This window comes from Cladophialophora bantiana (assembly GCF_000835475.1).
Source record: "Cladophialophora bantiana CBS 173.52 unplaced genomic scaffold supercont1.2, whole genome shotgun sequence".
NCBI lineage: Eukaryota > Fungi > Ascomycota > Eurotiomycetes > Chaetothyriales > Herpotrichiellaceae > Cladophialophora > Cladophialophora bantiana.
Window position 1 is genome coordinate 2279397 of NW_015971576.1, and position 17117 is coordinate 2296513.

The window sequence follows — 17117 nt, forward strand, 5'->3', positions numbered from 1 at the left end:
CGAACAGGGGCTCTTAAGAAAAATTCAGACTGCTGACATGTCTGGATGTGCACGGCTGTCCATGGATGGATAGAGGACATATTAGCTAGCTCATGATTGTTCAACGACGCCCTTCAGTATCTCCTGAATGGTGTCGATAGCACTATCTTTGTTGCTGATCAAATTCATGTGCGGCGGACCAGGATTGTTGTAGAGAGGAATGCTCCGCCAACTCTCCTCGGATACTTCTGTCACCTCCTGTAGTGTGCCAGCCGGATATCGGTTATTTGCGTTCTCGGCCAAAGCAACCAGGGCGCGAGCGACCACACTGGGATCAAGCATCTTGTCCTTCTTTGGATCGAGCCAGCCCGAGACGTTCGGATCTTCTAACAAAAGAGGAGTTTTAATGGAACTAAACAAGGGTAAGTTTTGGTTACGTTAGCCTTTCGCTTACAGCACGCAATTGACGATTGTAGGAAACGTCCGAGTATATTCGCTATTGCCTTATTATAACGGACAACGTATAAGTATACGTACCCTGGGGCAACTCCGAGAACTCGGATCCCGTAAAGCCCTTCAAGAGGACCCATACCCATGACAAAACTATCGATGCCATGCTTTGATGTCTGATATAGGGGAGTAATGACACTGACGGTCTCTGCCGCCACACTCGCAATATGGAGGATGGTTCCGACCTTTTTCGCTCGTAGCATTTCCCGGATGGCGATCCGGGTCATCTTGATTGGATGAATTAAGTTGATGTCGATTATCTTGTAGTGAGACGGCGAGTCGACATCCCCCCAGAATTCTAACCTTGGCTGCCGATGCCCTAGAAGATTAGCAACTAGTCTTTCTTTCCAGCCATAAGTAGGTAGTAAAAAAAAATTAAGACTAAGACCATCGTACGAACAGGTTCATAAATCCCTGCTCCAGGACACACTAGGTCAGGCACGTTTCCAAAATTCTCCTTCGCAACGTCGAAGGCTTTTTGTAACTGGGACCAGTCCGTGACATCGGTTGATTGAAAGACGACCTTCGGCCCACCATTCTGCTCGGCCGGGTCAATGAACGCCTGCGCTTCAGGTCGAAGGCCAATGTCTGCAATGAGGACGCTGCACCCTTTCTCAAACAAGTTCTTCGCAAATGCCAAGTTGATACCTGAATGAGTCAGTCTCCCTCACTGTATTCACTGCTTTCTCTTTTACCAGAACCTGCACCTGTCACAATGGCCGAGGCGCTCTTCAGATTAAGTCCAGGCATGTCGAAGACAATAACACGAGAACCTTTTCACAATGTATAGGGGGTCGATCGCAGCAACAAGCTGCAAGAAGGTTCTTACGTAGAGAGTCGGGTGTCAGTTCAATCTCGTTGGTCCGTCTTTTTAAACAAGCCAGCCTCGTTTCTCCGCAGGGGGGCCGATGAACAAGCCGATTGGGTGGATTTGGATCCCAGCAATGTTTGTATGTCTTTTCCCAACACACTACGGCAGTCCATCGCCAAGAACTTGGGTCGTGTACCGAAGGCTGCAGGCCGAGTGAAGCGCGTTCAAGACGGCGAGTTGCAAGCAAGATACCTTCTGACTTGGACATCGTCAAGACGAACTCGAGTGAAATTGAACACGACTCTGATGAAATGTCAAGGTACCTATCATCTAGCCGACAGATTGATGCCAAGAACAACGAATATCGCTCGGGGCATTGATTGCTCCGCTCTGAAGGCCGCAAAATCCAATGTGCGTTTAATCCCAAGCTCCCTCAAGAAGATGACCAAAAACACGATCTGATGGAGGGCGGCAAGGAGCATATAGTAGATGCCAGTAAGAACACCCCAAAACACCCTTCTCTAATACCCATTTGTCACGTGGATCTCCCACACACTAGCCTAGTCTAGGACTAGCCTGGAGGCGCCTTGGCACCTCTCTTTTTTTTCCCTTTAGCTAGTCGAGTCCAAGTCTTCCTGACTCTCTTATTTTACTCTCCGACAGACACTTTCTTACGAAGGCTTGTTGCCCCAATTCTGGTTATCACGACCACCTCCGGTTTGCTAGCCCGAGTTCATATTATATCCATCTTTGCGGGGAATCTTGGTCCCAGGCGGCTAATATACGTTTTGTGGTGGTTTGTGCTACCGGCTTTGATGCCTCACACTGCCCTGCGTATCCTGTCATCGTGCATCTGCTTAATTGACCAGTGTCCCGTACGTCGACCGCCAAATTGGCTAGGAAGATCCAATGGGCTTCGCATCTACTTGACGGCACCGACCTTACTGCACGGAACATTGCAGTCTCCTTCATCGCCGCTGTTTTTGTAGCATTACCTCTAGTTGGTGTTGGCAGCTTAGCGAGAATTGGACGAATGCCAGCAGGCCTGCCTCCATGGTCGTCTATTGTTCCCATTTGGGGAAGTCTGCATCTTTGTCAAGCACGAGTTTGACATACATCGCTTGGGTGACATTAAAATCGAATCCACATTCCATTCGAAGACGCTCATCTATAATTTCAAATATCTCGTCCTAAGCTACTCTCGCCAAAAACCTGCAAGATAAAAGAAGCAGTGTATGCTCGTCGCGCGGCATGTATATCTGGCTCGGATCCTGCAGACGTCGGTCTCCTGGTTCTCCTTGTGGTCAACTCCCTGATCAACCTACTTAGGTCGGAATCAATCAAGCGTCGTTGAGCCTATGGCAACCAACAGCCTCAACAATCATGTGGCAGTTATCTGAAACAAAGACGTTGAAAGTGTGATTGACTGCAGTTTGACCTCGATTCTATCAGAGCCACGAAAGATTTCCAGATCTCTCTCAGCCTATAGAGGTGCGTTAGGAGCCGATTCCTACGCCCTTTGAGAAGATCGCGTGCCATATTTCTCTTCAAATTCTAACAGTTGCACTGTATCTACTCTTTGCAAAGGCGCAGTTTCAACTCCGACGCAAGATCTCACACCGCACTCGGGCGCCTGTGGCCGTGCGCCCACACCTCCTCGGCGATCTGGGTTTGTAGCTCCCGTTCCTCACTGCCGAGTTTGTCACCGAAGACAGCTGCAATCTGTTCCAAACTCTTGCCTGCCGTCTCTGGAACGAAGAAGAATGAGAATATCGACGCCGCAAAACAGAAGCAGCCGAAGAAAAGGTAGGTGCCCCAACCAAGTTTGAGCTGCATCTCGGGGACAATGACGCCTATGATGAAGTTCGCAAGCCAGACCATGGCCGTCGCTGCACCGACATCCTTTGCGCGCTTGGAATTTGAGAAAACCTCTGCAGGTAGAGTCCATGCCAACGGGCCATAAGAGCAAGCATATGCAAGGACATAGATGTCTAAAGAGTCAGCAGAAGGCAAGTCACGCAGGAGAAAAACTCACAGATGAGGGCGACGCCGAACCAACCCATGCCCGGGTTACTTTCCCACCTATCGTTGTACTTGCTAACGATACCGGCCATGATCATGTGCGGGATGCCCATGGCGATGCCACCGAAGATAGCGAGCTTGCGGCGGCCCATCTTGTCCAGGAACAGGAAAGTCGGGATGCCGGCAACGAACTGGCAGATATTGACCATACCGCTGAGAATGAGGGACATTTCGTAACTCTGGCCAAGAGCGGCAAAGAAGATGGGTGCATAGTATACGAATGCGTTAATGCCTATACTAGAGTCAGCAGTGTCGTCGAGGGCCGGGGCAGTGCTGACCTGAGAATTGCTGAAAGAACGGAATTGCAAGCGCAACCACCGTGCGTTGCAGGTATTTCGGCTTGAAGAGATCACCCCATTGTTTGAGCTCAAGGATGACAATGTTGGTGTTGGCACCGTGCTCACGAGCTACCACACGCTCCTGAAATTCGACTTCAGTGAGAATGCCCTTCCACTCCTGCTGGACGCGGCCATCTGTTCCGGGTAGACGTCGAAGTTTCTGGAGCGATTGCAAACTATCCTCATAGCGGTGACGCATGGCCAGCCATCTGGGAGAGAATGGGAAGAACTGTATGCCGATGCCAACCATCAGGGCAGGAATCATCTGTAAAACGAATGGTAGCCTGAAAGACCAGTCGCCTGCAATTTGTCGAGTGCCGTACGTGATCCAATAAGCGATGATGGCGCCGATGACAATGGAGATGGCCTCGAGCACAAGTAGAGAGCCTCTCAAATTGGGGGGTGCAATCTCAGAGATGTATAATGGAGCTCCCATGGCGAGAGTCCCCACGCCAACACCGCCAATGGTGCGTCCAGCGACGAGGGTACCATAGTTGTGTGCAGCGGTCTGAATGATGGCACCGACGCAAAAGAATGCTGTCGCCACGGCGAGACCCCACTTTCGGGAGAAGCGGTCGGCGAGCATAGGGAAGAGTAGACAGCCGACAAAGGCGCCGAACTCCAACATGCCAGTCATGAAGCCCGTGTTGAAGCCATAGTGAGCGTGACCGGGGGCTATCTCGGGGAAGTGGTCATGAAATTGAGGCATTGTTAGAATAAGGGAGATGACACCCTGATCGTATCCGAAGGAGAAGCCGCCGAAGGAGGCCAGGAGGGCGGCACCGAAGACATAGGGCGACCGCACGATGCCTCTGATCCCTTTGTTGTCATAGCTGATCTCAGAGACTACCTGGCCATGGTAGAACTGGGTCTCATGATGTTCGATACTGTCGTCTCGTTGCGTAAGGGTAGCTGCGCTTTTCTCGACGTCTGCCATGACCAATGACGATGTTGAACGTGAAACACTTCAGGATGTCGGAATGGTATAGTTATCTGTATGCTGATGGCTGGTCCTCAGAGATCCATGAAGAGAGCGAGCCTTGATGTTTGATCGGAGGGAGGCGATACTTATGCATAAGGGAGATTTGATGTCCCATGGGGTTGTGCGGACCCGCCCCGAGCTCGTGTGGAGTTGACTGGAGGCCAATCATGCCTGCCCGGACAGAATAAACAGCCGTCTATCGGACTTAGATCGAATGGAACACCTGGGTCCCTTGAACGATGTTTTGTAGAAAGTGGATCTCTGGACTGCACAAAAGTTCACAACCGGAACGGGCTAAACGTGGAATCGGAGATAACAATGAGGACAATGGCCAGGGAATTTCGAAAACCTCGACGACTATTGGTGTCTGGACCAGCAACAAGACTGTCTGCGACCAAGACGAATCAAAGAGGTGGTGGGATGTAGCCTTCGCTGCAGAGCAAACACTGATACAGGCAATATATTAGCCCTCGAGGTTGAGGAAATGTTGCTATCCCATGTTCATGTAGTTCCATATGTTTGGATCGTTCCGTTTGGTGTGATGAATGCTTCCGAATATCGGCGGTTACAAGTCATTACCGTAAGCAGTTGCTCTACGGGCCCCCGGATTGCTACGCTTGCGACCGAGTCTAGTCACTGGCAGTGCGCTCAAGGTATAAGTCAAGCCGTGTGAAGCTATTGAGGTTTTCTATGCACGTCAACGAGGACAAAGAGCAGACATCATGTTCAGCTGGGGCCTGGTTCATTAATCTCAGCCGAACAGGTATAACCCACTCCTTGCACTGTGAATGAAGTCGATAGTCGGAAAAAGGGGATAATGCGGCGTAGAGCATTCATTCACTCGGCGTTATAGTAGTGCAAATCCTCACAAGATTGAATGGTTGATCAAGAAAAATGTGCCTCGCCATCTCTGCCGGGACTGCTCGACTTCTATATCCAGATACCATGCTTAATGCCGCTTTCCAAGCCCTCATTCAACCCAGCCACAAGTGTCCACGAGTCGCCTTTCTCCCCGCTGATCTCGTATATCTCGACTCCGCCACCCTCTTGCCCTAATACTACAATGTACTTGCCATCAGCGCTGAACCGCATGCCGCGGATGACATCGACATTCGTCCACACGTGTTTGATTGTTTCCACCTTTTTGCCGTCATTTGAGAGTAAGATGATGGCGACAGCATCCCCCGGCGGCAGCTCCCCAGGAACGTTTTCGAGATAAGGCACGCGTTGTGCAATGTGCCTTTCCCACCTGTTACTGGCATACAACACGTTGGGAATGCTGGGGTGAAGGCAAATCTCGGCGGAATCCATCGTGAACTGATGGTCGGGGTGAACAGTTGGAGGAATGATGTTGGGTGCAAAGCCATCGATAGGGGGGATTGCTTCTGCAGGGGAAGTTGACAAGTCAAATGCGGCAACGGTATGCGAGAGCTCTCCGAGGACGTACATGATGGTTTCTGAGCCTGGTTAGTTGGGAAGTAGGATGAAGATAGAGACACATGCCATCAGGAGTCAATACGGCATGCCGAGGACCTGTCCCGGGAGGACATTGAAGCCAACCACAAATTTCAAGATTCATCCCGTCGCGACGAAGTATCCAGACGCGGTCTGCTCCGAGGTCTGGAGCGTACAGAAGACCTTGCTTATCCTCGAGTACTTGATGTACATGGCATTGTCGCTGTCGACCTTTGTTTGGACCGTGCCCGACCGCTTCGTAGGGGAATTTTGGCATGATCTCCGTTCGGGGAACATCTGCAAGTGCAGGTCCGTCCGTGTCTGTAATGGAAATAGGATAGAGGGCAACAGAGCTTCCTAGATACTATACATGGTAAGCGTAAGACGCGAAACCTCTATACATACCCACAGTGCTCAGTGCCAGCGCAGAATTGTCGCGGAGCGTGATGACTACGCCATCAACATTAATAACAGACCCGGATACTTGAGCAGTACACTCTCACAGTGAGCAGGTGCCCCTAGAGTTGGCTGCTGGCTTGTAATTTTGGTCCTCTTTTGCGCGTGGTCGATGTCGAAGGTGTATAGCAGGCCGGACTCGGTGCCCTCGGACAGTCCTATCAGATGGTCAATGCTTCCTTTGCGAGATGAGAACTCAACCCAGGAAGCATTGAAGGGCGATGAATAATTGTCGAGAACCCTCAATTCCTTTTTGCTGAGATCAAGAGCGAGCCTGGTGAAGTGGGCACGCTCGCCAGAGATCAAAAGTGTGTGTTCCATAGCGTCTTAAGCTCACTTAGGAGCAGGCTATTCTATGGGAGCTTGGTCGAGACAATAGCGTACATGTTTATGCAAGCTCGCCAAGTTTCTTTGATCGTTGGCAGGAGTGTGCAAAGCACAGGGCCTTCCGAATTGATGTTGATATTGGAAGCAATCTAGCTTGCATTGACGACGTCAAGGCTAGTTAGTGTTTACCGATACCAAAGCTCCAAACGCCTTGCACGCGATGAATGTTTGCCTGCCTAAACGAATCTATCTCCGGGATCCGCTCGAAAATGGAGCGTTTGACTCCTGGTTCCCGTGCTGCACAGTTGATGCGACCGGTGATCGGATTCAATTGTAAATCCCGGAGATAATCAAGCGGCCACTGACCGGCGACGGAGAATCCGACCGGCGTTTCTTTGTCATACTACTGTCTTTGACCGACCGACATATGCCCCGATAGAATGCTCAGAATGCTCTATGCTTTGCCATGTCCAGAAAATTTGTTGCTTCCTCTGACGTTACCTGGCAGCCGCAGTGAATCGTGTTCCTGAGGGCATTACCGGAATCTATTTTCTGTGTGTCCAACTATCCTGTCTCGAAAAAATCTCAAGGGTACCGACACTCCTGAAGCATAATGGCTCCGCCTACTCATTTCACGCTCAACACGGGAGCCCAGATTCCTGCTGTCGGCCTCGGTTGGTGTTCATGCTGTCGTCGCCAGTGTAGCCGCTGACATTGCGTAAAGGCACCTGGAAATCTGAACCTGGAGCCGTTTCAAGGGCCGTAGCCTTTGCTCTTAAGGATGGATATCGTCACATTGATACGGCACTGTGAGCCTGGCCACTTTTCCGATTGTGGCATGTCCTTTCTCGCTAATAAGATGCAGAATCTATGGTGGGTTAACGCGCGTGGGTCGATAACGGGTCTTCTGACAATCCCAGGCAATGAGAATGAAGTTGGTCAGGGCATCAGAGATAGCGGCGTCCCACGTGAAGAGATTTTCATCACCAGCAAGCTTTGGAACACTCACCACCCTAATGTCAAAGACGGGCTGCAAAAGACCCTCGACGCTCTAGGCGTGGAATACCTTGATCTCTACGTAAGGCGCAGTGGTCCAGAACTATGCAAGGCCGATACTGATAAACACCATCAGCTTATCCACTGGCCTGTTAGGTTGATCCCTGTGAGTGCCTACTAGCCCATCTCTCGAGATCCGCCCAACTGATTCATCCACAGAACGAGACAAGCGAGCTCCTTCCCGTGAACCCGGACGGCACTCGGTCGGTGGACCGATCGTGGGACCAGAATGAGACCTGGCGCCAGATGGAAGAGGTCTACAGGTCAGGCAAGGTCAAGGCGATCGGCGTTGCCAATTGGTCAATCCCCTATCTGGAGGAGCTTCGCAAGAAGTGGGCAGTAGTGCCCGCCGTGAATCAAGTCGAGCTGCACCCTTTTCTCCCTCAGCACGAACTCAAAGAGTACTGTGATAAGTTCGGCATTCTTCTCGAAGCATATTCGCCGCTTGGTTCCACTGGTTAGTTGGAGCAAAGGTATCTCGATTCGAAGTGAGCTCAAATTTGCTAGGTGCGCCGATCATGCTGGATCCCGAGATCCAGAAATGTGCCGAGAAAAACGGCGTCTCGGCTGCCACGATCCTCATCAGCTACCACATCAACAAGGGCGTTGTTGTGCTTCCCAAATCTGTGACGGAAAAGCGCATTTCTAGTAACAAAGAGGTCATTACGCTCTCCAAAGAAGATTTGGCTATGCTTGACGGTCTGGCTGCCAAAGGCAAGGCCAGGCGCTTAAACACACCTCTGTGGGGCTTCGATCTTGGTTTCGCAGACTGGTACGGCCCTGTTGAGCCGCAGTGAGCAGTGTCGTGTTGAACGGGCTCGGACCGATATTTGTGTAATTGTTTTACACTGGGATTGAGCCTCTACATAATCACAGCATATGCAGTAAAAGCTTTCAATACCAGGGTCGAAAGGCTTCACAGCGACGACGACCGTACTGACTGTATATATATGTATATGTTCGTGGCGTGGACGATTACGAACGGGTGCAAGAATGCGCATAAATCCACTGAGATCGCGTAGCTCCAGGAACACCAGCTTTGCTGACCAGGATGATCCTTTTGGTGTCACTTGGGCGCATGGAGGTCGATGCTAGATTTGGCTTCGGTCTGCCATGCCACCAACTGAATACGATCTGGTTGCCTGGGTAGAAATCAATCCGAACTACCCACTATGAAATCACTGAAACGAAGCAACTGTCCTACGATTTTATTCTCTTTGCCTTCGTCTCAATATCAGAAGAGATCAGCAAAAGTTGTTTCACTAGTTGGGAGTACGAATGATTTGCGAGGAGTGAGGTCCGCGCAGGGTCTATTGCTCCAACTGATGTTATTCTTGAGCGGTACACATTGAGGTTAAACATTTAATATGGTATACAGTGCCACGGCTGTGTCGGAGTCAACAGTAGGTTGGTAACTGTTGGGGAGTGAACTTTGTCAAATGATACGATCAGACCAGACCTCCCTGCCAGTATTAGAGTCTATTGAATTCTTGTTCGTTATACATAAACATCAAATGAATATCTACAATGTTTATGTCTTGTAAGGAGCCTGTGCGATACCCTCCCCCAAAGCTTTTAAACGCATAGCGAGTAGTTTGGAATGGAAGCGAGTGTACGGAAGGTAGCCGACCATGATCCAAAGGTTGGGTACCCCAGTCTCTCGATAAGCCGTCTTGAACTCGCCCTCCTCGTCGATGCCCCAAATGGGGCCACACTGATCGGCAATTTTGTCGCCAAGGGTCGCACGGATAGAGTCAATGGCATTGGAGAAGCCGGTGGCGAAAACGACCAGGTCGAACTTGCGCTCCCGGCCGTCGTTGAGGATCGCCTTGTCCTCTGTGAACCTCTCAATGTAGCCCTGCTCTACCTTTATCTTGCCATTGATGATGTGCTCGCAAGCACCAGCATCGAAGTAGAAGCCACCGTTGCGGGTCTGTCCCAGGGTAGCACCACCCGTGCCACGCTGGCCACGCCATGTCCGAAGACCGCGAGCATTGAGCCCCTCAAGCAGGGGCCTATCGAGGTCTTCAAGGACTTTGGCGTTACGTCTAGCAAGCTCCTCGGCGGGGCCAACAGGGGTGGCAAAGAAGAGGCGGTCCTGTTCCTCGATATCAGGGCGGTTGCCATCGGCATCGGGAGCATAGTTGCCAATGATTCGAGGAACGGAGTGTGTGAGCGACATAATGTAGGTCGGGGACCGCTGGAGAAGGGTGACATCGATGCCGCGGCGCGAGCAGTCGAAAGCCGTGTCGAAGGCAGAGGACGAGGTGCCGACTACACAGACCTTCTTGCCGACAAAGTTACGAGAGCTGTCGTGCGAAGTCGAGTGGCGTATGACGCCCTTGAAATCAGTCATGCCCGGAACCACGGGCATCATAGGGACGCCGCACAGTGAGGTGGCCATCACAAGCTGCTTGGGATGCAGTGCTCGGGTCTCCTTCCCCTCTTTGTTGATCACTACGGTCCAGCTACCTCGATCGTCTTGCTCAGCCTTGACGACCGAGGACTTGGTCCAGACGTTGAGCTCGAGAGCCGATGCATACCACTCCATGAAGATACCCTGTTTCTGAGCGGGGGTATACGTAGGCCAGTGCTTGGGGTAGGGGAAGTAAGGCAAGTCATCTGCCCAATGCGGGAAGTGAAGCGACAGGTACTCGTAGCGCTTCTTCCAAACATCACCGATCTCCTCACTTCGCTCGATGATGAGGTGGTCCATACCCAGTGCCTTGCATCGGGCAGCCAGGGCGAGGCCGCTACTGAACGTCAGTATCTGCAAGGAAGGCTGGGAGACGAGTTACTCACTTCTGGCCACCACCGATGATCAGGACTTCAGGGTTGGCGGCGTCGACGTCCTTGGTCCTCTGCTTCTCCCAGCTGATTGGGCCGGTCATATGCCCGTCAGCGGGGGGTACTTCGGGAAATTGCTTAAGTTTCTCGGCCACGGTGTGCATGGTGTAGATCTTCCAGCCCTGGTTGCTGAGGACCAGGTTGATCACCGCCGAGCCAACAACGAGCTCCGTCTCGAAGGACATGACGCATTGCAATTGGGCAAAGTCGGCGTAGGGACGGGCAACATTTGGGGCCGGTGTCAAGAACTTGAAGTTCGTGGCCTTGGTTGTCGGGAAAAGATCGGTGGCAGCCTTTAGAATTGCTGGTTGGAAGTTGAAGGTGCGGTAGTCCCACGTGAAAGAGAGCTTGTCGCGCCAAACACCTGTATGAAGGTTAGCTATATCCGACGACGGCACACGGGGAGGAAACCGACCAAACTCAAGGAACATATCAGCAAATGCCTGGGCATCGCCTTTACCCATAACCTCGGAGAGGCGCTTCAAAATGGCCTCGGCCTCCTTTTGGGCATCGCAGTCGGCAGGGATCTCGATTCCGAGGGCGTCGGAAGTGGGAAGGGCGTGGTTATACTTGAAGTCGTACATGAAGTTGTCGGCCACAGGGGGGTTGGCAGTAGCCTCCAGCTCGACATGGCTGACGTGTCCTTTACTCTTGATATCGTGAATGTCGACCTTGTTGTCGATGGCGGGCTCGTGGGTGGTGATGAGAGCCATGTCTGCGAGTCTAAAGATGTGGAAAGATCTCTCCTCTCCATCTCTCGAAACGCAGTTGCGCTCATTTTGATGGCTACGATGCGGCTCTTTACGTCCGACATGTCTCTGTGATGCCACAGGGCAAGCCCTGGCTTCGGGTAGCACATCGGGGATAATAAAGTCCCCTCTGATGGTGTGAGTTCGCACGTTGGGATTATGAAATGTCCGCCCGGCACGTGACCGGAGGAAACGTTTTGCGGTGCTCGGTATTAGACCAATTCGGGGTTAGACCGACCTGACCAACCCCTATCCGATGCTTGGCGGAGAAGAATCAACGAAGCGAGCCTGGCCCAATTTGCCCAACGCACCTGAGCGCATCTCATCTCCGGTACCCTCCCAACCCCTCTACTCGTCAATTCCATAGACCAACGGTGAAGAGCGACTCGAGCGCTCAGATAATCCAAAAGTCAGGACTGGAACCAACGACCGCATCGAAAAATTCTATGCATGACCATCGCAGCGATGGTGACGTTGACGAGGTTCCGCGGCCTCTCAAGAAGCAGCGAAAACAACGACCGTGCTACAGCTGTGAAGGTGAGTCGACCCTTGGAACAGGTAGGCACAACATCAGAGGACTGATGCTCGATCCCCAGAATGTCGCAGACTCAAGATGAAGTGCGATCGGCAAGGTGAGAATTATGCTACGTAGAAATTGAGCCGAATCTGGAACATTGTTGCAGTGCCGTGCTCAAACTGTCTCCGGCGACAGAGGGTTGAGTTTTGTAAGGGGCCTAGGACCAGCACGACACCGTCTCGGTTCGTTTGTCAGCGACCCTGGTAGGCATTATGCAGCTGACTCAGTCCCCCAGCCAAGAGCCCATCGAATACTCTGGACGACAGCATGATGAAAGACAAGCTCAGCAGCAGCAACCCTCTACCGACCATGCTCAGCATGTCTCTCCCGCTTCTGTTTTCCTCGACCGTCAACACATGCAGCAGAGACGACAGTCTTATCCGCTTGATCCATCACAAGGCGAGTTTCATGCTGAGGCAGGGATACCAGCGCCAGGGTCTGACTTTGGCCTTGGACATACACGGATGCACGGGGTCAACGGCAACCACGAAGTGCTTGACCAATTTGCCCTTCCCACCCGCGCTCCTGATCCCAGTCTTGCTTCAGAGCGTCCAGACAGGACGTCTGGACCTTTGGAGAGTGTTCCGAGTGGCGCGAGCGGTCCAGGCAACTCCGCGTCGCAATCTGTGGATGATAGAGAACAGAGCGGTTCCTACGGCACACTGATGCTGAGTAAAGGAGGTCGATCTAAGTATCTGGGTCCGACCGCAGGGAGTGAATGGCTCAAAGAGGTATGCCGTCTACTTTTGAAGGTGCGGAAACTGAATCATTCTAGTCGGAGACACAAGATGTAGCGGACACCCCAGTGATCACTCGCGCTCCTTCTCCGGATATGCTCCAGTCTTCACATCCCTATGTACCTGATCAGACTTCCAACGCCACTCCCGTCGCCTTTCCTTTCAACGCTTCGCCGGCTCGCATTAGTACGCGGGATCTGCTTTCATGCCTTCCTCCGAGAGACGAGGCGTGGTCACTGGCCGAATCGTACTATCGCTATTGCGCTTGGCAGTGAGTATTAGAGACGAAAAGCCAGACAAACGGTTGACAAGGTGTAGCCACGATGTCGCTCCCAAAATCCCGTTCAAAACGACGTTTGATCGTGTCTATACGCTTGCGGAGGGAGGCTCTTTGTCTCCTCCGGGTCATCCTCAAGAGATTGCGCTCGTTTTCGTCATCTTGGCTCAAGGCACCATGTTCAACATTGAGATGCCCAATTTCGATTCATCTGCCGAAGATTGGCTACACCTCTCGGAACGTGCTTTGGTCAAGGGGGACTTTCTCTCAAACAACACGATCGCTGGAGTGCAAACCCTTGTGAGTTCCTGGAATCACCGCTCCTGGCCAGCCGCTTACAATCCTTAGCATCTGATGGCGCATTTGCACCTGTGGGTAGGCTAGCAAGGAGCATCTTGCATCGCTAACAAGTTAGTAGGCACTTGGACAAAGGTCGACGCGGTGACAATGCTTGGCCGCTATGGGGTCTGGTCATGCGTTTGGTCCAAGCGGTAAGCGTAGCGCTTGAAGTGAAGGCACAAGGCTGATAAGCTACATAGATGGGTATGCATCGGGACGGTGGTCGCTGGAATTTACCGGAGAATGTTGTCGAGGAAAGGCGCAAGGTGTTCTGGGAGTGTAATGCTGCCGATATCTTCCAGGCACATTGCTTCTCAAGGCCGTATGGTTTGCCCCACACATGCCCTGGGCAGAGCTCAAGTCAGACAGATCTTCTATCAATCCCGAGCATTGCGACACCGCCTTCCCCTCTGAGCCACAAAATCTGAATGGGGAAAAGAGCTATTCCAGACTCCGATTTGAGCTATCACAACTCTCAGCTGAGTGTGTTTCCCTAATCAGGAATTGGCGTCACATCTGATCAAGCTTCAGGATTCTCCATATGGCATTGAAGGTGCGGAAACCAGCGTATTCCGACGTGATCAACTTGGATCTTAAGCTGTATGTATTCGCAAATGACAACTATTCTGGAAGCTGAAACACACTAGCTGTGAATTTGAACGCAAAATCCCCTTCCCCTTACGTTGCCGAGCCGCGTTCTTGTCAATGCCCTCTCGGTATCCTCAAGTTGAAGCGGCGAACGAAGCTTCTCCGGAACCGTCCCGGAGGTCGATGACCATTTCCTTTCAAGTCCATCTATCTATCCTATCAAGGTCGACTCTGAGCTGACATCGACTAGCAAACGAATCTTGCACTCAACATCTCTGAGACAATCATCAACCTTCATCGACCATATTACGCAAAAGCTCTCTACGATGACATCGATCGCGTCAAGTCTGTCTATGCGCCTTCATTCTTGACAGTGATAGAACGTTGCGCAGTAAGGCCGTCTTCGCAATCTCCGTCAACGGTGATTTGACACTGGCAGATTATTATTGGCATTGTGAGAGACATTCACACACGTTTTCCCGCTGTAAGCACCAGGCAGTGGAACTTTTGGGTACGCGCTTATTCCTCTGTCTGAAGTCGAAATCGCTCATATTTGTTTCTAGTATCACGTATTCGGTTCGGCTCTATGCTTAGGAACGCTCGTGTTGCGGGATCCAGGCAATGCCATGGCCAATTTTGTCCTTGCACAGATTGATGCCGCTATTGGCTTATTCACCTCCCTAATTCAACATGGCGCTAGTACTCCCCGATACAACCGGAACTTGCAGTGGCTCGTGAGGCTTCGCGCACGAGTGTCTTCCAAGATCTCGATGGCGTCTCACGCACGAAAGCTCGACTCGCAGCGAGACGCTGAGCTGGACCGGCGAAGAAGTAGTGAGGAGGGAGAGGATGGTGAGGATGTAGAGCTGCTCGGCTGGCGGACCAGGCTCATCGAGCGGGCGGGTCATGAACGTCAGACTATCAGAACTATTCCCCTCGCTACGATCCCGACCTCTTCTCACACGACACATATTTCGAATCCCCCGCCGAACGACAACTACCTCGGGGGTCCTCAAAGTCGGCAAAGAATGGCAGAAACGACGATGCCCAGCGCAATACGTCCTCTGGTTACTCCCGACTCGACGAACGATCTTGTGAGATCAACATCTGGACTGCTAACGATCAGAGCTGACATGCCGCAGCTACGTGAGTTTTGGGATCCAATGCTTCTGCAAGATATATTCGAAGCTCCCCACGACCAGCCAAATGTGAGTGAACATTCAACTTTTTCCAGTATAGCATCTAATAAACCTTCCAGCCATTTCTGGACAATGGCACACCCTGGTGGGAATACGCTGCTCCAGATGCCACCCAAACAAGGACTTGATCAAGCGAAAATTCTCATATATGTACCAATCGAGATGAAAAAGATATGTGCACTCCAGCGAAGTATGATCCTCCTTGGTCGAATTGGCGCTCATTGGCGCTCATTGGCGCTCGTTGTTGCGAATAGCCCTGATTCGTACAGATAAACACAAAACCCAGATGAGCCATCCTCAAAACCATCGCCGCCCCAGCTCAGTGACCGTTGACCTTGGCAGCCTCCATGATAGGCAGACCATTGTCGTCAAAGTAGACTGGCACGCCGTTGCGGAACGAGTACTGCAACGCAGTGGCAATCTTTGCCGCCTCATAGGCATCATCTGGAGTGCAAGTGAGGGGCTGTTTGTCGAGGACGGCACTAGCGAACTCGGCAAGGTCGTTGATGAACGACTTATCGTAGAGAATGAACGCGTCGGCGGTGGTGGCTGTACGCACACCGTACGAGTCACGAATCTCAACACGGTTCGATGTAGAATTGCCATTGATGACAGAATGACCCTTGGTACCACACACGCGGGTCATGCCCTCAAAACCATTGGTAAGCGTGCGGCCCAGGTGGGTGGTGAGGACCTTGCCATTGGCAAACTCAACCAGACCCCATCCGTTGTCGCAATCGCCGTACTTCGCAAGGTCGCTGTAGACAGCCTGCTGGCCAATGGCAATGACTCTGTTGACCTGCTTCCTGGGGTTGGTGAGGCCCGACTTGACATCCAGGAAGTAGCGGCCGATGTCAATCTGTGTTACGTCAGCGAGGTAATCCAACCAGGTATGTGAGTGACCGACATCGTGGACACCCATGTCAACAAAGATGCCTCCGGACTGCGCAGAAAAGGTGACGAAGAAGCCTATTGGATGATTAGCCCGGATATTCTGGGGACAAAAGTCAGAGGAACCGTTTACCAGAAGGGTCCTGCTGATCAAGGCAGGTGGTCTCGACAGCGTGGATCTCGCCGAGCGTACCGTTCTCGACCAGCAGCTTGGCAGCACGATACGAGTCATCGTCTAGCACCGGTCAGCCTCAAACACCCCAAGCACAGAGGTCAATATCACCCACATCGTCTACAGAAAGGAACCAGGAACTTCAAGTGAGGATTGGCAGCGGCCTTGGCGAGGACCTCTTCAGTAGTGATGATGTCCACCGAGATCGGCTTCTCGCTCATGACATGCTGGCAGCAGTCAGCTTGAGGGGCTCCCGAACATGGCTAGACCATTGTCAGCAGACTCACGAGACCTAGGTCAAGAGCCTGGCAGATGAGGGGGGCGTGAGTAGCCGTCGCGGTGGAAATGAGGACAGCCTCTGCACCGCTGTTCTTCATGCAATCCTCGGGATCCGCGAAGAACTTTACTGAAGGTGGAAGGTTGGCCGCCGCCCATTCACCGCTACCGGGCTTGGTGTCGCAGGCGGCGACGAGCTCGATGCGAGGCTGCTGAAAGGCAAGGATGCGAGCGCGGATGGCACCGAGCCGGCCGAGGCCGATCAGGGCAATCTTGAGACGACGAGGGTGAGCGACCATCTTGTACCTGTTGACTGCTGTCGTCATTCGACTACAGCGGCAAGCAAACAAAATGGGAGTTGGGAAATATTGAGGCGCGTCTTGGTCGTGTCTACTGTTCCATCTCGAGGTTTTCTATCGCTGGGACATTGCGCACCGGACCAGATCACAACCCGGAGCCCCTTGGCTCA

General features: G+C 52.1%; 7 protein-coding genes across 7 annotated transcripts; 2 read left to right on the forward strand and 5 right to left on the reverse strand.

Moving 5' to 3' along the window:
• Window positions 1-90: 90 nt before the first annotated feature.
• On the reverse strand, window positions 91-1239 carry Z519_01836 (uncharacterized protein; the record flags this gene model as incomplete). The annotated part of the gene is made up of 4 exons (XM_016759593.1): window positions 91-391; window positions 517-808; window positions 886-1137; window positions 1185-1239. 4 exons carry the CDS (start codon window positions 1237-1239, stop codon window positions 91-93), a joined length of 900 nt encoding a protein of 299 aa, XP_016624921.1.
• Window positions 1240-2914: 1675 nt separating this feature from the next.
• On the reverse strand, window positions 2915-4657 carry Z519_01837 (uncharacterized protein; the record flags this gene model as incomplete). The annotated part of the gene is made up of 3 exons (XM_016759594.1): window positions 2915-3291; window positions 3336-3614; window positions 3661-4657. 3 exons carry the CDS (start codon window positions 4655-4657, stop codon window positions 2915-2917), a joined length of 1653 nt encoding a protein of 550 aa, XP_016624922.1.
• A 975-nt stretch (window positions 4658-5632) lies between these two features.
• Z519_01838 (uncharacterized protein) lies at window positions 5633-6934 on the reverse strand (the record flags this gene model as incomplete). Its single annotated transcript, XM_016759595.1, has 4 exons — window positions 5633-6165; window positions 6200-6521; window positions 6567-6607; window positions 6661-6934. 4 exons carry the CDS (start codon window positions 6932-6934, stop codon window positions 5633-5635), a joined length of 1170 nt encoding a protein of 389 aa, XP_016624923.1.
• A 619-nt stretch (window positions 6935-7553) lies between these two features.
• Z519_01839 (uncharacterized protein) lies at window positions 7554-8793 on the forward strand (the record flags this gene model as incomplete). The annotated part of the gene is made up of 7 exons (XM_016759596.1): window positions 7554-7614; window positions 7665-7749; window positions 7806-7813; window positions 7861-8018; window positions 8073-8102; window positions 8156-8453; window positions 8504-8793. The coding sequence occupies 7 exons, from the start codon at window positions 7554-7556 to the stop codon at window positions 8791-8793; spliced, it is 930 nt and encodes a 309-aa protein (XP_016624924.1).
• A 734-nt stretch (window positions 8794-9527) lies between these two features.
• On the reverse strand, window positions 9528-11556 carry Z519_01840 (uncharacterized protein; the record flags this gene model as incomplete). Its single annotated transcript, XM_016759597.1, has 3 exons — window positions 9528-10749; window positions 10799-11207; window positions 11259-11556. The coding sequence occupies 3 exons, from the start codon at window positions 11554-11556 to the stop codon at window positions 9528-9530; spliced, it is 1929 nt and encodes a 642-aa protein (XP_016624925.1).
• An 825-nt stretch (window positions 11557-12381) lies between these two features.
• Z519_01841 (uncharacterized protein) lies at window positions 12382-15437 on the forward strand (the record flags this gene model as incomplete). The annotated part of the gene is made up of 14 exons (XM_016759598.1): window positions 12382-12900; window positions 12945-13177; window positions 13225-13483; window positions 13532-13554; window positions 13602-13674; window positions 13723-13844; window positions 13892-14005; window positions 14054-14122; window positions 14170-14311; window positions 14361-14501; window positions 14550-14621; window positions 14674-15204; window positions 15253-15318; window positions 15369-15437. The coding sequence occupies 14 exons, from the start codon at window positions 12382-12384 to the stop codon at window positions 15435-15437; spliced, it is 2433 nt and encodes an 810-aa protein (XP_016624926.1).
• A 191-nt stretch (window positions 15438-15628) lies between these two features.
• On the reverse strand, window positions 15629-16947 carry Z519_01842 (uncharacterized protein; the record flags this gene model as incomplete). Its single annotated transcript, XM_016759599.1, has 5 exons — window positions 15629-16168; window positions 16217-16278; window positions 16334-16435; window positions 16488-16599; window positions 16660-16947. The coding sequence occupies 5 exons, from the start codon at window positions 16945-16947 to the stop codon at window positions 15629-15631; spliced, it is 1104 nt and encodes a 367-aa protein (XP_016624927.1).
• Window positions 16948-17117: the final 170 nt, after the last annotated feature.